We start from the raw sequence: 21,475 nt of genomic DNA on the forward strand, positions 1-21,475 counted from the left end.
CTGGTTCATTAAATCATGTTCTGCAATCATCCTTTCTAATGCTGAACTTGGTGGTCCCATTCCTATCAGCTGGGCAGTGAAACAGGGCCACCTACAGACAAAGGAGTAGTTTTCACATACTCAGGGGACACCCCAGCAATAACATTAAGAATTTCATCCTTCCAGGATGCTTACTATAAGCTGTTAGGAGCTTGTGCAGGCTGTTATGATTTTTCCTTCCTCCTCCCCCAAATACATTTCCCATGAATCCTGAACAGTGCTACTAAGCTCCTTAATAGAAGCACTCCCATTGTAGATCACTATTTGTCACTTTTCATACCATACCAGGTGGTGTCATACTTATCAGCTCAACAGGGAAATGGGATGCCCTCCAGGAAAAAAAAAATGTTGTGGGTGTGTTAAAAAATGAACATTTTAAATTTGTGTTAGAAAAACTCAGCACACACTGATGACTGAACATAATTATTGCTCTCCAGGAGGCAGGTACTGTTAAGGATATTGGCTGGGGGGAGTTGAGGAAAAGAGTAGAGGAAAATTGGCTTGTTAGTGTTCATAACAGTTTATGGTATCTTGGAGGTGGGCATTACTGCCACCATTAATTATGCTATATGTTTTTAAGGGTTCTGATTGTTTGGAATGGAATGGAGTGAAGCATTTACAATGTTCCTAATTAATCAACCCTCAAATAAGTCTTTACATTGAGGGAACAGAGTCTAAGATATTGGAAGGAGGAATGCCATTAGGACCTGGAACTGTCACATATGCTATGTGGAAGCAGAGCAAATATACTCCCTTACCCCACATTAACCACTCAAGAGTTGGGGCTAAATGAGCAGCTTCCTGTTCAACCACTTGTAAAATTCAGGAATCAGCAGTATAAGGCAAGTGAACAATAGTGCAAAACCACTATGGTTATGAAGCTACTCAGGTAACCAAAGAGCCCAGCAGTTCCAGACTCCTGAGATATGGAAGGAGAAGTTTCCCAGTTGTTTATCCTCTTCATGTGTGTGTGATCCCTAGCGAGTCCCTAGCCTGCGTGCATTCAGCCTCTTCTTCTCTTTATGAAAATTTCCCCATGGTATATTATATATACCTATGTGCATTGTCAATTTAAGCATTTTAAATTGATATTTTTAAGAGCTTTTACCACAAGAAAGGCTTCATTCAGATAAAACAGAAATATTCTGTTTTAAATCACTGTAGTCAAAGGCATTGCAGGACAAAGTACATCTGTGCTACCAAGATACAAGGATGCTCTCCCCCCCCCCCCCATCCGCTTGATTCTGCAAAGCATCCGGGACCACTTCACGTCCTGCTTTTCTAACAAGCGAGGGGATATCACGTAGGAAAAATAAGCGTAGAGTCTGTTCATAGATCAGCGGTGCAACAATTGCACAGGTGTGTATTGGGCTGTGGGCAGATGTTTTACTAGGAAAACTGTGCCCCAATATAATATCAGCATTTCAGCAGTGTGTGTGTGTAACCTACTCCAAGCCATCAGAGACAGCAAAATAAAAAGGCTAAGAGGCACAATCCAGGAAAGCCGCAAAAGATGATGCACTTGCCCTGAAACCAGATTCTGTTTAGTTCCTTTTAAAATCAATGAGATTATTCCAGGGAAGGATCAAGGGGCTGGCAGTGCAGAGTTGAGAATGTAAGAACAGTTTCCCTAACTAAACCAGACCCAACTCACCCTTTCCATCTATCTCATACCGATTGAGCTGTCAGCTGAAGTCTTTGGTAAGATCTGGGATCACAGAGGCAGCAAAACTCCTGGGAAAAGATCAATTTAAGAATTGAAAGACTCTGTTCGCTGCAGAGACAGGCTGCTGAAGCACTTTTGGTATGAAACTCCTGAACAGAAACCGTGTTAAGTCTGCTGTAGCTAAAGCATCCCAAAGCTCTTTGGCCCTTTAGTGCCCTGCCCTTATGTATGGAGAGGAGTCCCACTGGATTCACTGGGATTTACCAGCAGGAAAGCGTGAACAGGATTTCAGGTAGATGCGTCTCGGAATTTTAATTCATGGTGGCTCGAGTTTTCTGCTGGCTCCTACTTTTCCCGATGAAGGTTGTACATACATTCTGCATCGCCCAGCTTCCTGCTTCTGACAAAGGACGGTCTAAGCCCAGGCCAGCTCAGACCACGGGGAGGACAATTTAGAGAAGCAATTCGCGTGCCAGCCATTTCATCTTCGAAATGGTCAAGCTTCCTTCACCCACCGCGTCTCCATGAATTTCTCCGCTCGATCTGGGAGTTTTATAATGCTGCAATCCTACGCGCCCTCCCCTCGGAGCAAGCTCCGTTGAACACAGTGGGACTTGCTTCTTCGCAAACGCGCCTATGGGATCCCACAGCACGTGAGGATCTCCAGCTCGGAATCCCAACCGCGCTGTTCCCTATCGATGCACTTCCAGCCTCCTGCAACCGGCTCGCTCCCTAAGTTGCCACGCCCCAGCCCTACCCCCGGGTCCCAAGCGGCGATTTAAAACTATGATGCACGAGGACGCCCCCCAAACCCCACGGACGCTTCAGCAGCAACGTTTCCTTCCGCTCAGCAAGGGCTCTAAGCAGCCTCTCTCTGCCCCCCCCCCACGCCTCGAGCGCGCCCTGCGGGGCCAATGGGAAAAGCTTCTCCCCCCGCCCTGCAGTCGGCGCGGCCTCTGGCTCCCTCCTCCCACAGCCGAGCACCTCGCACTCGGGAGAGCCGAGCGGACCCGAGGGCTCTCGGCAGACGGCGCGGGCGGGGCCACGCGAGCGAGGGGAAGGGGCGTGCCTTCCCTGGGCTGGCCCCGCCTCCGCTCGCCGCTCTCGGTCCTGGAGCGCCGCTAGGCTGCCAGAGGGAAAGAGCCACCTGCTCGTGTGCAGTCGGGGTCGGCGAGCCGCTCGCTGCCTCTCGCTCTCTCCTCGTCGCTCGCAGGGACCGCCGGAGCTTGCCGCTCGCCCGCCGCGCCTCCAACTTCTGCCTCGAAAGTTCCCGGCGGGAGTTTCGCTTTGTAGGAGGACCGGGTGGAGGGGAGTAAAAAAAGAAAAAAGAGAGAAGTAGTCGTCGTGGTCCGTGCTGTCTGAGGGAAAGCGAAAGAGCGGAGCAGCTCAGAGAGCGCGCGCGAGGAGGAGCCGTCTGCGCGCCTTCGTCCCCTCGCCTGAGGAGTGGCAGCGCCCGAAGTCGCCGTTCGCCTGGCGCTTGGCGGGGAGGCGGGATGGAGACCCCCTCTGCCGCCGCCGCCGCCGCCGCCTGCTGCTGCCCCCGACGCCCGCTGCAGCCGCCTTCGCGGCTTCTCCTGCTGCTCAGCCTGCTGCTCTCTGCCCTTTGCCTGCGGCCAGGTGAGTGCGGGGCTCCGGCGAGGCGCAGGTGGGGCGGGGGGGGGGGCGCCCGGTAGCCGCGCGCGGGGGAGCTGCTCCGGAACTTTCCGGTGGGTGGGGGCGGGCAGGGGCGAGCCCTGCGGAGGAGGCTGCAGGTGGCGGGTCTGCCTGGCTCCGAGTCGCGCGCCCCGTCGGACTCGCCGCTTCCTCCTGCCGTCTGGGAGAGAGAGGCTCCTTACCTCGCGATCCCCTTTCTCGTGGCCGGCTCGCGCCTGGCGATGGAGATTTCCAGCGTTTGGTAGTGGTGGCGGCGGCGGCGGCAGTACGTAGTTGTGATCTGGCGAGGATCGATCGCATTGCTGATTGAACAGGCTTGTCCCCCAAACCCTCAGCTCTGTGCCTATTGAACTCTGTGGGACTTCGCCCCTTTACTCAGAAAGACTGGCTGCTGCGCAGACCCTTTGGATTGTACTGGTAGTGGGTGCTTTTTGAGGGATGCTTTAATTCTTCCATATAGTGCTCAGGTTTTTTTTCTTTTTTATGGTGTGTTCATTTCCCACCCACCTACCCACCCTCTAGCATTGCAAGGCTCCGATCCTGTTACATGTCTTGGAGGAGCCTCACTGGAAACGGGGGAGGGGTAATCTGGTTTAGGATCGGGCTACATGACACTTCCACTGCGATTCGTAGTCCTTTTGGAACATACCCCATTTTCAGCTCAAATTAGTACGTAGAAACCAGTATTAAATATTTTCGCCCTGCATACTTTTCTTATTTCCCTCACCCTACCTCCGAATATATGCTGGTTAAGTTTTCAGCATTTTCTCCATTACAGTTTGTGGACTATTTCCCCCCCCCCCCATTTCCCCCGGCTGCTTTCGTTTTATTGTGAAAGCAAACAAAATCTGCTTTCTGTGGTTGCCAGCACCCGTTTAGCTCCCAGAGGAATCCTCCAAGATCTGTTGGAAACAGAAAAGCCTCTAGCTGGGTGGGTTTCACCAGTCTCCCTTTCAAAGTTGCCTTTCTGGCTCTGCTGCTGGAGAGGGAGCAGAAAGAGGTGACCTCACCTGCGTTTGTTAGGAAACCTATTACAAGCAGATCTCTTGTGTGTGTGTTGATTTGCTGTGTGTGTGTGTGTGAGAGAGAGAGAGAGAGAGAGAGAGAGAGAGAGAAGGAGACAGAGAGAGAGAAGGGGCTATGGGGAGGGAGGTAAGATTCTTAAATAGCAACCAAGATAATTCAAACCGACGCTAGTTGCCAGCTAAAGGCAGATCTGTGAGGCGTGTCACTTTGGATTGTGCATTTTCAATCACTAATACTTTAAGCATCAATATAATAAGCCCCTTAGAGAGACTTGCCATTGTATCTGTGTCTCCAAATGTGGATTCATAGGAATAGCAGAAAGGCTTTCCAGCCTTTCTGGGAATAGTTCCACCTCACAGTTTGGCTTAGACTTCGTTCATATGTATGAATGAGTGTGAGAGAGATTTGTTCTAATTCTCATCCAGAGTCAGTCAGCTTGAGCATTGCATTGGTGGTAGGATAGACACCTCTGATTGAGTTCGACTGATCACAACATGCTGAGCCAGAAAAGCTCCCTTGCAATACCTATGGCTGTTATTCAGGGCTGGCAATTTTGGAGCATGCAGCTCATTTGTTTGTTTTGCGAGTCTTTTAACTCCCACCCCCTGCAAAGGGTTGAAGCTCTCCTATGTCAAAGTCCTCCTGACAGTACCTCCTAGAGCTGTAATTTGCCCACTGAATTTTTGAAAACAACTCTATGAATATTAGTTCTTCTAACATTATGAGTAGTATTGCGTGCAAGTGAATGTGGATTCCCATCTACATTCCTTTTCTTCTGGAGCAGAATAGGTCAGTTGGAAATATCTGGAGTAAGCCGGCTGTAAGTGAAAGTTCAGTTTTGCTCAAGCTTCTTGGGATTTCAGCAAACAGAAAAGTACTGAAGTGTCTTCAAAACAACCTGGGCAGTTCTGTTTCTGATTTTCTATCTGTCTCATTGTGTATGCACTGAAATCAAGGGAAGCAAACTGTGAACTGTGTTCTTCCTTCACTGTGGAGAATGTCTCATTATTCTTGTAGAAAGAGCGTCAGCCTGTGGTGACATTTTGTATTGCTCTAAGAGAGAGGCTTTGTGTGCCTGCCTTTAGAGTCAAGACAGAAGGGTTGCAGTGTTTTTCAGTTACCAGACTGTACATTTTGAGAACTCCCCTATTAACCATATAAAGACCACTTTGTAACTTGGGAAAGCAGAAATGAACTTTGCAGCAGGCACACATTTTTCTGGGCACGTATGCCTAGCAATACTCTGATTTGAATAAGTTCTAATTTCAATGAATGCCACTAAGTAGCCTGGTAACAACAACATTGCATTTTTTCCTGTTACATTATGCCATTAACTGCAGTATTTAATTATCATGACTTTAAGTAGCAGTCCTATTGTATTTAGAAGGAAACTAATTACAGTGTGTCATGAAAGTATCTAGGTAAGCTCAAGAACAATGCATGGATCAAGGCTGCAATTTTATGTATGGTTACTTAGGAGTAAGCCCCATTGAAGATGGTAAGTTTTCTTTTCGGGAAATTATATACAGGATGCATAGTAAGTTTTGCGCTATAGAGCAGCAGAAGGTATTCCATTGCGAAATAATTCCTCTGACTTACTTACACTGACTCTTTCAAAATTCTGCCACTGACCTGCAGCCCAATCTTATGCATGTTTACTCAAAAGTAAATTCCTTTGAGTTTGGTGGCGTCTGTTCCCAGGTAAGTGTGCATAGAATTGCAGCCTTTGGAATATACCTGCTCTTCTTGAGTAGTTCCATTGAAAACCATTCCCATTTAATAGCAAAGTGTTTCTATGGCAAGTCACTGAGACTGCAAGCCTAAACGCCATTCTAGGGAACCTCATTGAACCCAGTGGCTCACCTCTGACAATGGGGCGTGCTGTGAGGATGCAGTCTTGTGCATGCTTACTTGAAAGCAAGGCCTATTGAATCCATCCTGTTTCTTACTCAGGCTGAGATATGTCACATAGTAAGTATATCGGCAACAGAATATATAGTACAGTACTTCATTGCATGGTGAAAGAGGGAGACGTGCAAATATTAAGACTTTTCCGCTTATATTCAGATTTTCATGGAACATTGGGAGATAATACTACCACCACATGGTTATTTATTATTATTTATTTTATTAATTTATACCAGTTCTATTCAATTTATACCAGTTTTTTGCAACAGAGATGTTCAAAGTGACTAGCAGTGTAACACGCAACATCACAGGTAAAAATAACAATAACCCTCATCAGTTAATATAGTCAAATGAATAACAGCACATCACTCGACTAAAAACTAGCATAAAATAATAACTCGATACTAATAACTCCTCCCCATACCTTCCCCAAATTTGCTCCAGAGGGTTGTGGAAAGCCTCAGAGCTGGGGTTGCTGGGGGGAAAAGGTGGGAGAGGACGTTCCATTGTGCCACGATGTCCTTGCGCCAACGGGCACTACTTCGTTGGATACTGCAATTAGGTTGCAACCTTACTCTCACTTACCTGTGAGTATACCCCATTGAATTCACTATGGCCTACTTCTGCGTAGCAGAAACAGCAAGAGAGTTACAGTGCATGCTAACAAAGCAAAGTCATCAAATTTCTCCAGGGCACAAGTAAAGAGGAAGATAATCTAAGCTTTGGGATCAAAAAGTTCCCCACATTTGGAGCACTGCCGCCAAAAGGGTTCTTGTGTATGTTGCTGCCAAATATACTCCAGTAGACTGTGGCATGCATATTAGCTATTCTTATGTAAGCATTATAGACATAGTATTAAATAAATAAATATTTCTGTACTGCATCTATTACAAAGCAATGCATAAGTGTAAATGTGCATTTTAAAACAATTTAAATAATCACAAATATTGGGCAGAAGGGTGGTGGAAAGGCCAAGCAAACAGTTTTTTGTACTAAATGACTTGACAGCCCATGCCTTCCAAATAACTGGGAGAGAGAGTTTTCCAAAGGGTGAACACCACCACGGAAGAAGTCAGCTTTTGAACTGCCACCAGATGACACATAGCAAGTTATGGTATTATCCCCAAGGCCTTTTCTGGTGATATTAATGATCTCCTCAGCCTATATTGGGGGGAAATGCATCTTCAGGTAACCTGGTTCTGAGTTATTCCAGGATTTAGATATTAATAACAAGACCCTGAATAGTTCAGTAGCTAATAATTTGTTCACTCAGTTATTCCAGTCTTTAGTTTAGATGTAACAACAAGCTGAGGGTTGTGTTTTGCTTCTTCCCAGAATGAGCGCGGAGGAGAAAGTGGCCTCTATCACAGTGGTGAACTGTGGTGTGTGAATGATGTCAGTCTTACCTTTTCTTTGAAAACCAGTAAATTTAGGACTGGCTAGAGATATTCAGTGTCTCAGATTTGAGGTGTGAGGATAGAGAGAAATCTTGTGTACAGAAGTATGGATACAGCCTGTGCAAAGTCTTGACTGCGTCCATAATGTAACAAGATCCAACTGGAGGCCAAGGATACTGGTAAAGTGATTGTTCCATTTGAGGCATACTTAAAAACATTCTGGCATGAATCTTAAAATGACATCATGCATTTTGGAGGGTGGGAGAATGGTAAGTGCATTTGTATTGGTGGAATATGAACCAGCAAAGATAACATAACATGTTAGTTTATTGAGCATGGTCTAATCTCCACTCATCTGCATTCTGGTGGGTGTTAATCTGGTACTCTAAAGGATGGTTCTTTGGTGAATGTCTGCTTGGTTTGAGATTAAATGGCTTTTCTTAGCACATGTATAAGTTTCTAGAACAGCAAGTCTATATCTGTTTGCTCAACCGCTATTTGCTTTGCAGATAAGAAATATGTCTTTCCTTTGCTTTATTTTTTTGAAAAGGTGATAGGTAAGCTGTTGAAGAGAAAGTGAGTGTAAAGTTTTGGGCTGTGTTACAGAGGTTATCACATGTCTGGAATGGTTTTATAATGTTTGGTTAAAAGCATTTGAAGTTTTCTCAGTGGATTTGGTAAGGAAATATTAAGGTGCACATGAGAAAGTGAACAAAGGGCATTTGTTTGTTTTATTCCCACTTTACAGATTAAATGAATAATGCAATTAAGATTAATCTTAATTGCAGCTAAACCACAGCTCTATTACATTTTCTCATCCTGCTCTTTTTTAAAACCACATTCAGTTGTGGTGTTCTCCTCCCACCCCCACCCCACCAGTTCTTAAGAAGGTATTTAAGTGAAGAGAGTGAGACTTCAGTGCCGAGCACTCTCGCATCTGTAGAAATCTGTAGAAATCCAGGAGACATCTAAAGGTTTGCGCTACAATTTTCAATATAGATAGTAATGTCAGAAATTAAACGTAAAACCATACAGTTGTAATGGATGCTTGTGATAGGTTTTCAGACATTTTGAAGGAGACATTCATTTGGACATAGAATATAATTTTACTGACATACGGTACTTAAATTGTAGTGGATCACACTTCTGCATAGTGGTGTGTTGTTGGAGACATGATTTTGAATCGTAGAATTGTCATCTGGTCCAACCTCCTGAAATGCAGGAATCTTTTTGCCCAATGTGGGGCTCAGACCCATAATCCTGGGATTAGGTTTGAGCCCCACATTGGGCAAAAAGATTCTTGCATTGCAGGGGGTTGGATTAGATTTTAATTATTTTCCATGACATTTCAAAATATGTTCTGTAGTATATACATATACAACATAGCATAGATCACTGAAACAGATTTAGGCAGGAATTTTTGACATGCCCAGGTATCTTGTTTCTTGAAACACATGTTGCTTTCCAGCAATTGACATGATTCAAAATTCTGTAGGGTTCCCGTGCCTATATGGGTTTGGATGAAGACTTTGTTCCTCCTGGGAGATAACTTTTAGCAATTCCCACCCCCCTGTAGCTGCAGCGCCACCTTCTGTGTGTACCTAAAGGTTGAGGGATCCAGGAGTTGCAAGAGCAGGAGGATTTTGCAAAAGCTGCCTAGCCTCCCCCCGCCCCCCCACCTACATACCACCAGGATTACTCCATAGGTCAAAAACCTTTCTGTTTGTGCAAGCAGGTCTTTTTTCCACCCATGGAGTTTCACATGCTGCTTTCCATGTCAGGGAGTGTTCAATGCTCACATGCGCAGTGGAGAATTCCCATGCTAATCTCATGAGCTTTTCTTCTCATATTAAAGAATGGGGAAGTAGTGTGTATTCTCGCCACAGACCCCTTATTCACACAGAATGTGCTGTGTCATGGTAGATGTGACTTGGGATTGAACTTCACGTACTATTTAAATCACTGCGACTGGAAACTCGGTAATAAAGATTTTGTTGGGCAATGCTGCCATATTTCACCTGTAACTCTAGTGTAAAGGTACAGGCACCCCCTGTCCAGTCGCAGACAACTCTGGGGTTGTAGCACTCATCTCGCTTTACTGGCCGAGGGAGCCGGTGTACAGCTTTCGGGTCATGCGGCCAGCATGACTAAGCCGCTTCTGGCAAACCAGAGCAGCACACAGAAACACCGTTTACCTTCCCGTCACAGCAGTACCTATTTATCTACTTGCACTTTGATGTGCTTCCGAACTGCTAGGTTGGCAGGAGCAGGGAACAAGCAACGGGAGCTCACCCCGTTGCGGGGATTCGAACCGCTGACCTTCTGATTGGCAAGCCCTAGGCTCTGTGGTTTAACCCACAGCGCCACCTGCGTCCCAATAACACTAGTGTAACTGTGGTTTTTTGAAGTTAAACTTGCGTAGCTCTCAAAAATCCAGTCCTGATCGCAACTTTACTTGGGCATACATACACCATGTTCATGTGCTTAGGCTCAAAGTTGAAATGGATCCTAAACACAGTGCTGGAAGCTAGTCTGATTGACTTCCCTGGAGCATGACTCCTTTTAACATGATCAGCATTACTATGTAAAATGTGCCACATAGTTTCAGATACTAACAATTGAGAAATGCCTCATGTCCCATTCTTCTTATTCTCCCATACACGTACTGCTCTGCATATGGAATTCCCTTATCAATAATCATCTGTACCTCACATAACATCTTCCTTGTCTGCCCAGAACTGTGTGGCCATTACTGATTGTGCAGGATAGACTTTGGTGTTTTGTAAAAAGGGCTAGGTACATATAAACAGAAACATAGTACAGTAATGCAAAACATGATGTCAGACTGGCATATTGAATGTTTGCTTAGACGGATACCAGATAACATTTTGAAACATTGTGGTTTTTGTCAAAAACCTTTCTTGTATGTTTAAGAAGAAAGGCCTTTTGAATCTGCCCACTTTCTAATTAAATTATGTAAGTAAATATTAAGGATCGTTTTGAATCTAAAATCTTGATATCCACAAAGTACAATATATGTAGTTATTTATATTTTTTAAGGAGTTGAGTCTTTGCACATAATCAGCACAAATGCATTATTTCATTAGCTTTTATTTCCTTGCCAGTTAACAAAAATGAACATTTTCAGAAGTCTTATATTTTACGTTATTGATAGCCCACATGTAATAGAAGTGTAATCACACTAGTATTAATGTTGAATTATGTATAATTGTATATACATTTATTAAATGCAGTAACCTGAAACGCTTCAATAGAAATTGCTGGATTTAATGTGCATAAACAGAAGTATGCTACTGTTATATTAGATATGTGAAGACCCGGAGGCTCGAAATCTCATCTATGTTGCAGAAAGAGGTTTACTAATTATATTTCAGGAACCATGTGATGGGACTTGCCCTGTGGGAAATGAGGTATCTTTTTAAGGAACGAAAGTTAAAATTCTAAGGCTATTATTTGCTCTCCATTACCTATGCATATATTAAATTTAAAGTCTGTGGGACTTACACAAGGTAACTAATGACAGAAGTGCCTCCTAAGGGTATTAAAAGTATGTCAACCTAGGAACATTTTAAAAAAATATATCTTTAGAAATGCAGGTTCTATGAAGAAAGATTTCAGACTGATACTTGAGTTTCATATTAACAATTGATAAGTACTATGGGAGTGTGTGCCTTTGTGCCCCTCCCTTTATAAAAAAAATGCTTTTAAGACATATGGTCTCATTATTGCTAGGATAAAGTAATAGGTAGCAAACCAGTACCACCTGACAAACTAGACTACCTGTTTCTATTTCATCAAATGCAAGTTCTTAAACCACACCCTCAAGAGGAGCACTAATTCCAGAAACAGTAACAGGGTCTGAAATTGGCAATGACTGTCCAAGAAAGAGATATTGTGTTCTTGGTGGAAAACTTCACAAAAATGTCAACCTAGTATACATCAGCTGTGAAAAGGCAAACTGCACATTTGGGTTCATTAAGAAAGATACTGAAAATAAAATTGCCAATATCACAATGCCTTCATACAAACCTATGGTGCAAACAATCTTGAAATATTGCAAATAGTTCTGCTTGGTGCACCTCAAAAAAGAATATTGTAGAGCTGGTAAAGGTAGAAAAGAGCAGCCAAAATGATCAAGGGGCTGGAGCAGCTCCCTTATGAAAAAAGGTTACAATGTTTGGGGTTTTTTAATTGTTGGTTATAAAGAGGGCTTTATGCTACTTCCGGTATCAGAGACAGCGTGGGGTTTGGACTATAGTGTCATTTATATGACACATAGCTTTGCCTATGTTTTCCAGCTGCTCATCTCAAAGATGCCAAAAACCTCTTGAGAAGGTGTTTGGAGGAAGTTTTGGGATGCACGAGGACAAGCAAGTTGAAACTTAATCCAGATGAGGCAGCGGTACAAGGAGATTGTCCTGTCTAGATTGCCCCCTCCTGAAACACCAAGTTCACAGCTTGGGCACTATGTAGAAGGGCAAGCGATGCTTTAGAGGCCTTGCTCATAGGTTCACTTGTCCATATGAGAGACAGACATTTTCAGCAGGGGTCCGACAGATATGAAATTCCCTTTGGAGTGATTTGACAGAAAAGACCTTTAAATGGGTTGTAGAAAAACATTTGTACTGGGTAGCTTTTATTGATGGCCTTCTGGTGCCGCTGCTCTGAAATTGTTTTAAAGGTGTTTTTAGGTATATGTCTGGCCTTTGCTTTGTTTTTATGCTGCTGTTTTAAAATTGCTTTTGGGTTGCTTTTGATGGTGTTGTTTTATGATTCTTCAAGTTCTTTTCACTAGGGATGCATAAGCATTCCTGCATTTGCCCTAGAAGGGGCTCAAATACATACTTTTGGAGGCACCCCTATTCACTTCCTCACTAGCATCCCTTTTATTAGCTGAGCAGAAACTCTGTTGGCTCTGCTTTAGTGCTCTATCAGGATGTCACATTAAAACAATTTGTTACAATGGGTATAATCCGGTGCATAATTTTGGATTCTTAAAGCCCATTGACATCAAGGTGGGTTAAGGTTGGTCATTTGGTGTTGGGAAATACTCCATCAATTAACCAGATACTTCTCAAGTACATCAAGCACTGCTATAATAGATCTGCAATAGTGAAACATCTGCTAATTTTTTAAAACTTAATTCTTGCTATGAATCAGCTGTAGTGAATTATTATTGGTTGTTAACAGGGTTGAATACAGATGCATGTAAATGATAATCAAGAGACAGAACCTTTGTTTTTCCAGTTAATTGACTACAAAAGAATAAACTCTGTAACTGCATGACAGAATGGCCACATAAATTTCTTAGCTTTTTATAATCAGATGCTTAAAGTTTGAAGCATGTGCTGAGATATTTTTGTTTAACTTGCAAAGTTTTCAAGAAAAACTGCCAGACAAGATACTATTCATCATTCGGCTACAACCTCTCTCTTGTCCACGTAAGTGAGTAATGATCTGGTTTACATCTAGGATTTAATTTTCTTTTATAATTATGCACTGGAGGAAGTACTACTAGATATAATTGCTACAATCCTATTATTTGATATGTCACAGACCACAAATTAATTTTATCTTTAGTTGCCTATTCTTTTATTTTCCCTGATCAGCTACAAAACAGACAAGTGCTATGGTTTTAAGAAGATAAACCCGTTTTTACCCAGTAATAAAATTGCATAGGTATATCTTTTCTAAAAATTAAAGAATATTGCTTGTGCACATACAAAGCTACAGTTTACATTCCATATTTTCCTGTGTGATCCTTGAGGCTAATTTTCCTTCAATAGATTTTATCTTCTAAATACTACTTGAATGATATTTTTTAGCTGCCAGACTATATAAGGATAGTTTTTTTAAGGTCTCTAATACATTCCGATGCAATTTCATAACCTCATCACAAGTCTGAGTTTGAGAACTAGAACAATTATATATAGAGTGTGGTCCAGTCTACGTGGGCATAGCAGGTGCACTGGAGAATTCCCATGAACTCTGTAAGCCCCGTTTTCCATTCACTGCCAAGGTATGTGCAAGCAGATGGTTGAGGGGAATGAGATCTCTGCATGAATCTCCCATACCACTCTGAGCCCTCCATGTCCCCTCAGTAGATAATTGCTGTGCTGTGCAGCAATAGTAGTGTGCAGTAAGCAAAGGGAAATGTCTGGATGGCAGGTGTGCACAGATATTCCATTGGGCCGCTGGCCCAAACATACAATGCCCAGAAGCAGGCAATGGTGCCAGTGAAGGAAAATGGACCTCTTATTAACGTGTGGAAAATTTCCATATATGGGTTTTATGCCCATGTTGGATGGAATTTTGCAGTACTGTTCTCTGATTAATGTGAATGTTGGCTTGTAGGATCGAGGCCAAATCGAATTATAATTGTGTATAGTGTATTTGTTGTAGTTCTGTTATGAAAATGTCCACCTTGCAAGTAAAGTACTTAGTTCTGCTCTGTTAATATGTTAGAGCTGGTTTAGCGGTTGTACATAGAAACTCATTTAAGAGCTTTGTAACAATGATGCCTCATATTAATCCTGATAGACATAGAACTTGCCCACAACAAAGGGGCTATCAGGACAGGATAGTTGGACAACAAATATCTTAAGTGGCTAATGCAAACCATATATAGATGCACAGTGTTATGCTGCTGTTGACTCCGTAGATCTACTAAACATAAATCATCTATGCTTGTGTCTCAAAGTTTTCGACAACCTCCAAATGCAAGGTATTTAAACACTGTATTAAAATAATAATGATATAAAATTCCCTTGGTTGTTGGAATCTTGCTGCATAATTGTTCCTTTAGGTTTTTAATATATTTGTGACTTTGAACAAACTGTCTCATGTTTGCTATATAATATTCACTTTTTGTTTTTCTTCCCTCAAAATGGAATTTAATAACTTCTTTTCCCTAAGAGTATAAGTAAGCCTTTTGTGTGAAGGAAACGATAGCATAATGATGTGTGTTTAAAATTCCTGTGGGAATTTGCACCAGTACTATAAACTAAAGAATACTGTGTATCTCAGCACTGACAAACTTTACCCTTTCTTGTAGCTGGAGTTATAAGTTTATTATCCATGTTTACATGGTATTTTTTATATACAAGGTCTAAACTAATGGAGACCACTCAGTGACCTTAGGGCACCACTTTTGCCCTTAGGAGCCTGTCTGGAGTTTGAAATCAACCCTAGAGGCCCTTCTTGCTGGTCTACCACTAAGAGTTGTTGGGTTAGTGGGGACCTTTTAAGCAGCGGTCCATCAACCGTGAAATTCCCTTATCTGGGAATAGGTACAGTGCCCTCACTCGTTTCTTTCAAGCTGAAGGGGGGGAAACCATTTTTGATTCAACTTTCCTTTTTATTGAAGACCGTTCTGGCTTGAATTTATCTTATATTGCCTGTATTACAATGCTGTGTTTTACATTATTATTTATTTTTATTGCTCATTATAAGGTGCCTTGTGTGGGTCTCTAAAAGGCATAGGTCAATTAAATAAATAGTGGTCAAAGATTCATAGGAAGCTGCTAAACTGAAGCAAACATCTTGGTTCATCTGCTTGGTTGCTTATACTCGCTAGAGTTTCAGGCAAGTCTTCGCCAATCCTCGTGCTTGGAGTTGTGCCCCCGGTGCAGGGAGACAGGTGCATAGAAGTAAAACAAGTAAATAACTTTTTTGGCTATAGAACATTGGGGTTTGGTGTGGCATGGAGTAAGAATCTGCCCACCTGAGCAGTCCAACTGCTGGCCCAATCTTTCACCAAGCCTTCTTTTAGGCTGAATAGTTGCCATTGAGCAGTTCCTACCATGATTGTTTGTTAGTTTATTAGGTCCTGCAAATACCTGGCTGTGTGGCATTCGGTCAGATCCCCTCTTGACATGTATTTTAAGTGAGATGAACTGACAGCTACTGGCCCTGCTTCGAGGAAGGCAACATTCTCACAGATTTAGGCCAGTTTGAACTGTGAGTAAAATTCCTTCCTGTTCCCCTCAGCCAGTAACCAATTGCTACTCTCAGCTGCGTAGCTGTGTAGGTTTGCCAGATGGAAGTGGCAGGAACAGTGAAGCCACTGCAGCCGAAGCATCCTTTTATAACATGGGCAACATGGACCAAGGAAGCATATTCTTCTGTTTGGTCCACACCCAGAACCATCCTCATTCCAAGAGTCAGACACGAGTGCTGATTGGTTTCTGGGGCTGGCAGAGGCCTGAGTTTGTGTCAGTGAAAATGAGCTGGTTCCCCACTGCCTGCTGGTCTGCTGCAGAGGAGCAGCAAACCTACATGTGCCAGGGATTGAATTTGGGACCTTCATGTTCAATCATGTGCTGTAGCATTGAGCCAGGAACCTATTCCATGTTAATTCTGATGCACTTGTGGTAGCTTGCCAGAAAAGATATGTGACTAGGCTGCATTGTGGGCTAGTGAACTTTCTTTTAGGACTGGCAGCCTTTTGGAAATATGTAATGCTCCCTTTAATGCATATGGAAGGGAATAGAAATAGGTGTCCCCAATGTGTAGCAATACGTCCTTGTCAGCCTGAGGTATTCAAAGCCATGGGTTGCAGATAACGGTATCTGATGGCTTAGTGTCAATAAGGAAACCAGGAACGGTTCCAGCATTATGAAATGAGTCCACTCTTTAGTTACCTGTAAACTCTTTGGATTACATTTTTCTGCCCTGTAGCAAAATATTGCATTTCTCAGTTTGGCTTTTTACACAGTAGGAAGCTTGATGGAAATGTTGTATACATTTTTGCTCATAGTTGTCGTTTGTAGTATCTGAATAGGTAACTTTGACAGCACAATCCTAAATATACATCTTACTGAGTTACATTGTACACTTTCTCCCACGTGTGTTTAGGAGATCATATTTATCAACTGAAAGTTAGCAACTTGTGGTTATGCTACTTACTTTAGTATGTTTCAAATTGAACATATGTTAAGAACAGCCACCCTGATAGATCAGTTCAAAACTAATAACTGATTCACATGCACATCACTTAACACTGAAAATATCACTTAACATTGAAACTAGGGATGGAAGGATGTGTCAGTTTCTTCATTTTCTCATTTTTCCAGTCTTAAATTCAGTGTGCTCTCCACATTTCTACAGTGGTTTGTGGAATTCAAAGAAATCCTCATGAAAATTCACCAGCATTCATTTTGTTTCATAATGTGTGAATTAAGTAGATTGGGCTTTAAATGCTAGATAAACTGAACTGAATTTCTTTTCCACTGCCTTAATTGCGCTTTCATTCGTTGCTTCAGTGGATGAACTGCTTCCATTGAAAAGTACCATGGTTGAAATGACATGCTTGTGATGTCTGTTCCGATAGTTGTTCCACACAATGCTTTCATCAGCAGGTGGTGCTGCAGTCATCCTTCAGAATTTGCCTCTTAGTCTAGAACAGGGGTCTGCAACCTTTAAGACAAAACGAGCCACTTGGACCCGTTTCCGAAGAAAAAAAACCTGGGAGCCGCAAAACCATTGTGACATTTAAAGCATGCGCGCCGCTGCCCTCCGATCTGACAGCGGGCGGGAAGGTGACGTCGGGGCGGTGCGTGACTAACACACGCACCGCCCTCATGCGACGTCACAGCCAGTACAGCGCCCGCCACAGTGGGGAGTGTCGGGGCACACAATGCGCCTCCTCCCTCGCTAGTATCCGCCCAGAGCCGCGGCAAAGGTGTAAAAGAGCCACATGCGGCTCCGGAGCCGCGGGTTGCAGACCCCTGGTCTAGAAGATCCACAGTTGTGGAAGAGGATGCAGCTAGTTGTTTCTTCTCCTTCTAGGGTTGTTGAGCCCCCCCCCCCGCCAAAAAAAAGCAAAAAAGCAAAAATGGCACTGCTGACATTGGTTGCCATACGTCTGGATTTTCCCATACATTTTGCCATTTTCTTCCCAGACACTATTTTAGACTGCAGTATTCCGGTTATGTCCGGAAAATTCTGGACGTATGACAACCCTATCTCCCGCCCTTCTCCTCCCATTTATCATTAACTTGCTAGTGTAAATACAAAAAGGTAATGTTTCTGTCTCTTTTCCCACCTTTTCCTCTTTTCAACCAATTTTCAGTTCCTGCTTTTGCACCCTTTTTGTAGGGTGACATGCAGCCAACCCACTGCAGTTCCTTTTTATGTGCCTTATGACCAGCACCAGACCGACAACGGAAAGAAGGGAAGTTGATGTTTGTGTAGGAAGGAGCGTGGCTGTTGGCTCTGCTGATGAGGTCATACATACATTCTCAGAGTCATGCTGGGCCACACTTTGGGGGAGTACTTTCCATTATGCTGTTGGTACATACGAACCAAGTGTTGTTAAGCCTCTTGTCCATTTGAGGTTTCATTCTTTCATATATGGCACAGAGATTTTATCTCTGCGATTACACGTACTCTAAAATTAGAAAGTGTCGGTTTCTGATCCATTTCTGTCCTGGCTTAGTGCATTTGCTTGAGTGCTCACGGTGTGAGCGATTTAGCTCAGTGGCTGAGCATTTAAGGTTTATTTGCTTTGGACATTTTTTCATGTGTGAGAACATAATATGCAAAAGGAAGAGGAATGCATTTTAAACTGCTCAGCTAGGAGTATGCAATTAACAGTTTTTGGCTGAGAACATAACTAAAAGGTAGAAAATGAGTCTGTACAAATTGCTACGATTATCTCATCACAGTTGTTTTATGTTTAATTAAAATACAAAGAAGTCCCTTAACACAGATTTGTGGTTTGGTGGCTGTTTTTAATGAGACTTTTGTGGAAGACATGTCTTTACAGATACTTATCTTTATTAGTTTTGCGATCAGCATATATTTAATTAAATGCGTGGCTATTGGAGCTTGTGATTTGTTTATTTGTTTTTGGTTTCAGTTCGTAATCTAATTCAATTATATTGTCATTCGTATGTCATTGTACCACTCCCCACCCCCCAGCCCAAGAGATGTTGCAATGCTTCAGTATTATTGAAAGCATCTGCTAGAACATTGTGATTATACCTGGACTGGGCATAGTGTTTAAGATTCCTGCTCTCCCCAGTGCAAAGGAAGATCATGGTAATATCAGATAAAGAGAAGCTCTTCCTCATGCAGTGCAGCCCATCCTGCCCTTGTGTGTATGATATCTAATATTGGACATACTTGAGGTATGTCTATGCAGCCTCAACTCAAAGTGCCAGAAAGAAACACAGGACCTGTTAAATGATGAAAAACACACAGATCAATCATTATCACTAGGTCACTGCCCCTTGTAGTGGTGCCTTTGGCTGTCCAGGTATGTAATTGTTGTCTGCTTACAGTTTGCCCAAACTTGAAGCTTTCTAGATTCAGAATAGCTTAAGTTTTCCTGCCCTGCTAGTTGGATTTGGTATTCCTTGCTGCAAATTTTGTTTTCTAGTTTTTACCATTGTTAATACCTTCCATTCTTTCAAGGTGCTCTCTGTGAATTTATTCCAGTGAACTGCCATAGAGGATATTCACAAATGGTTGACATCTTTAGAGTCCTCTACACTAGCAGCAACTTGCCTCGAGAGTACCTACCAGTTCTCAATGCTGATGGGGGTAATGGCCACTTCAGCTTTAGCATAGCCAATGGCTTTAAGTTACAAGAAATGCAGACACAGGAACATAATCGCACCACTTAGGGCTAGACTACACATTACATGAGTGTCCGTGTTTCTTTCTGTTTTTTTTATAGTTACCCTAATTATTGGTTAATGGAAGAGTAAACCAGTGATACAGGATAACGATAGATAAAAAAAATGGGTTGATGGCTGAATTGTTTAGTGGAAGCTGACTCCCACTCTTTTGTATGTGTTACATTTGTGTGTTTTTTAAAAAATTGAATGTTACACAATTTTAGATGCTAATAAAAATTAAGGTGTGCAAACCTGTGCTCTTAAGAAGCCCCTTTATAGAAAAGTTTTACAGTGTATCGGCATTCGTTTTTAATGACTGGAGGAGGAGGTGGATAGAGGAGAGTATAAAGGAATTGCAGTTTCCAGTTTTATCTTTAAGGACTCTTGTTTTAAAACTACTCTGGTGAGTTGCTTCATGATAGATATGGGAAAACTTTAAGAGAAAACGACTTTGTGCATATTTTAAAATGGTTAACTTCCTTTGAATGAGTATTTAACAAATTTTAAAGGTCAGTGGCAATGTCCAATTGCTGACTATGCAACCAGGACATGCCTAGTTTGAGAGCAGCAGATACATACACTTAGCTTTAGCTCAGTCAGGCCAGTGCTGCAATGACAATGTGGAGAACCAACCAATGTGGAGAACCCTCATGTGAGCTGGGGCTTATATGCCAATGGCTAGTTATTCAGGCGCCTCCTTACTATGTTTCCTCTCTTTCTCTATTTTAAGGCAATGTCTTAACTTAGAGGATAGGTTACCTACTAAGCTAAAGGGTCAGACTCATGCTACTCTTCCTTCTCACTACTTGAACATTGGCCCCTGCTGAAGATGTGAACTAGGCAGATGACATATCTGTGAAAACACAGGTACATGGCTTGCTTTTGCTTTTTTATCCTTCTAGTTTCATTGGAAGAGAAATTGACATTGGCAGCAATTGGTTCCCCTCTTGATGCAAATAGCCGTTTTTTGAGAATGACTTTCATCAGGACTTTGGTGTAGGACTAAAGGGCCAAATCTAAACCTTACACCGGTGCCACAGTCATGATCACCAAAAGCAGTGATTTAGCAATATAAATATATATGAACACAAATACAAGCGCAACATCTAGTTATCTCAAAAGGGTAATGATAAACTGCTTATCCAGAATCCCTTGCTGTAGCTGAAATCTTTTCACACTAGGCAGAGTCTGGTTTGCAACAGTCCAAATTGAGTCTGCAAAGCAGCTCCTCCATTCATCTTAAAGACTGTTAACTGCATATTGTGGTTATTTCCTTCTGTTTCTCACTCACTTTTATTTTGCCTTAATATCCAACTGAAGAAGAGTTCTGATGAAATTGAAAGCTTTCTCACTATTCCATAACAGTTCACTTGCCCCTAGTTTTGCTGATGTTTTTCTTGGGATTTTCTCTCTTCCTAATGGGCTAACATTGTAACTACTTGCAATTGATGCTGGGTATGTTGATTTCTAAAAACAACACTACGGATTTTAGATTTCAAGGGTGCATAATAAGCAACAATTCATGAGGTAGCTAACAAGCAGCCCTTCCCTCCATTATTGGGAAGGGATAGGATACTGAAGAAATTGAAAAAGCTTTCTGGCACGAAGTAGGTGGAATAAGTAAACACAGCACTCACTTGGAATTTAGCAGAAGTTTTGCTAATTAATCAGATGCTAAGGTAACGCAGGCTCTGCAGGCTTGCACTGAAGTGATACTGAATACAGTACTGCATAGTGTGAAACCATACTGAAGTGAAATCAGTGGGGTTTGTCAGCAGAACCAGTCAAAACATGTCTATTTATGTCCCTTTTCCTGACAAACCTGTTCAAATGTACTAGATGGAAGAATGTGCATAGCCTTGGTACAACAGAATAATTTTGCTGTTCTTTGTCCCTTAGGGGAAGGAGGACAAAATTTAATTCCATGAGATAAGGGAGTAGGAACATAAAAAGAGCCTGCTAGATCAGGCCAGTGGCCCATCTAGTCCAGCATTCTGTTCTCACTGATGCCAACCAGATACCTGTGGGAAACTGGCAAGCAGGATCTGAGCACAATAACAATCTGGCATTTAGAAGCATTACTGCCTCTGCCTGTGGAAGCAGGACATAGCCATCATGACTAGTAACCACTGAATTTGTCC

The 21,475-nt window shown here is 42.5% G+C and overlaps 1 protein-coding gene across 5 annotated transcripts in view; it reads left to right on the top strand.

Moving 5' to 3' along the window:
- Positions 1-2,828: 2,828 nt before the first annotated feature.
- The window catches only part of ALCAM (activated leukocyte cell adhesion molecule), a 119,100-nt gene continuing 100,453 nt past the window's right edge, over positions 2,829-21,475 (top strand). For 2 of the 5 annotated variants that reach the window (XR_013838433.1, XM_079974380.1), the window contains exon 1: positions 2,829-3,322. Coding sequence is in view for 4 of the 5 variants with exons in the window: in XM_079974380.1 (XP_079830506.1) it covers positions 3,199-3,322 (124 nt within the window). In the remaining variant the exon portion in view is untranslated. The remainder of the gene's footprint in view (positions 3,323-21,475) is intronic. The other 3 variants (XM_079974379.1, XM_079974382.1, XM_079974381.1) reach the window with 2 other exon arrangements.

Source organism: Podarcis cretensis, assembly GCF_951804945.1.
Source record: "Podarcis cretensis genome assembly, chromosome: 4".
NCBI lineage: Eukaryota > Metazoa > Chordata > Lepidosauria > Squamata > Lacertidae > Podarcis > Podarcis cretensis.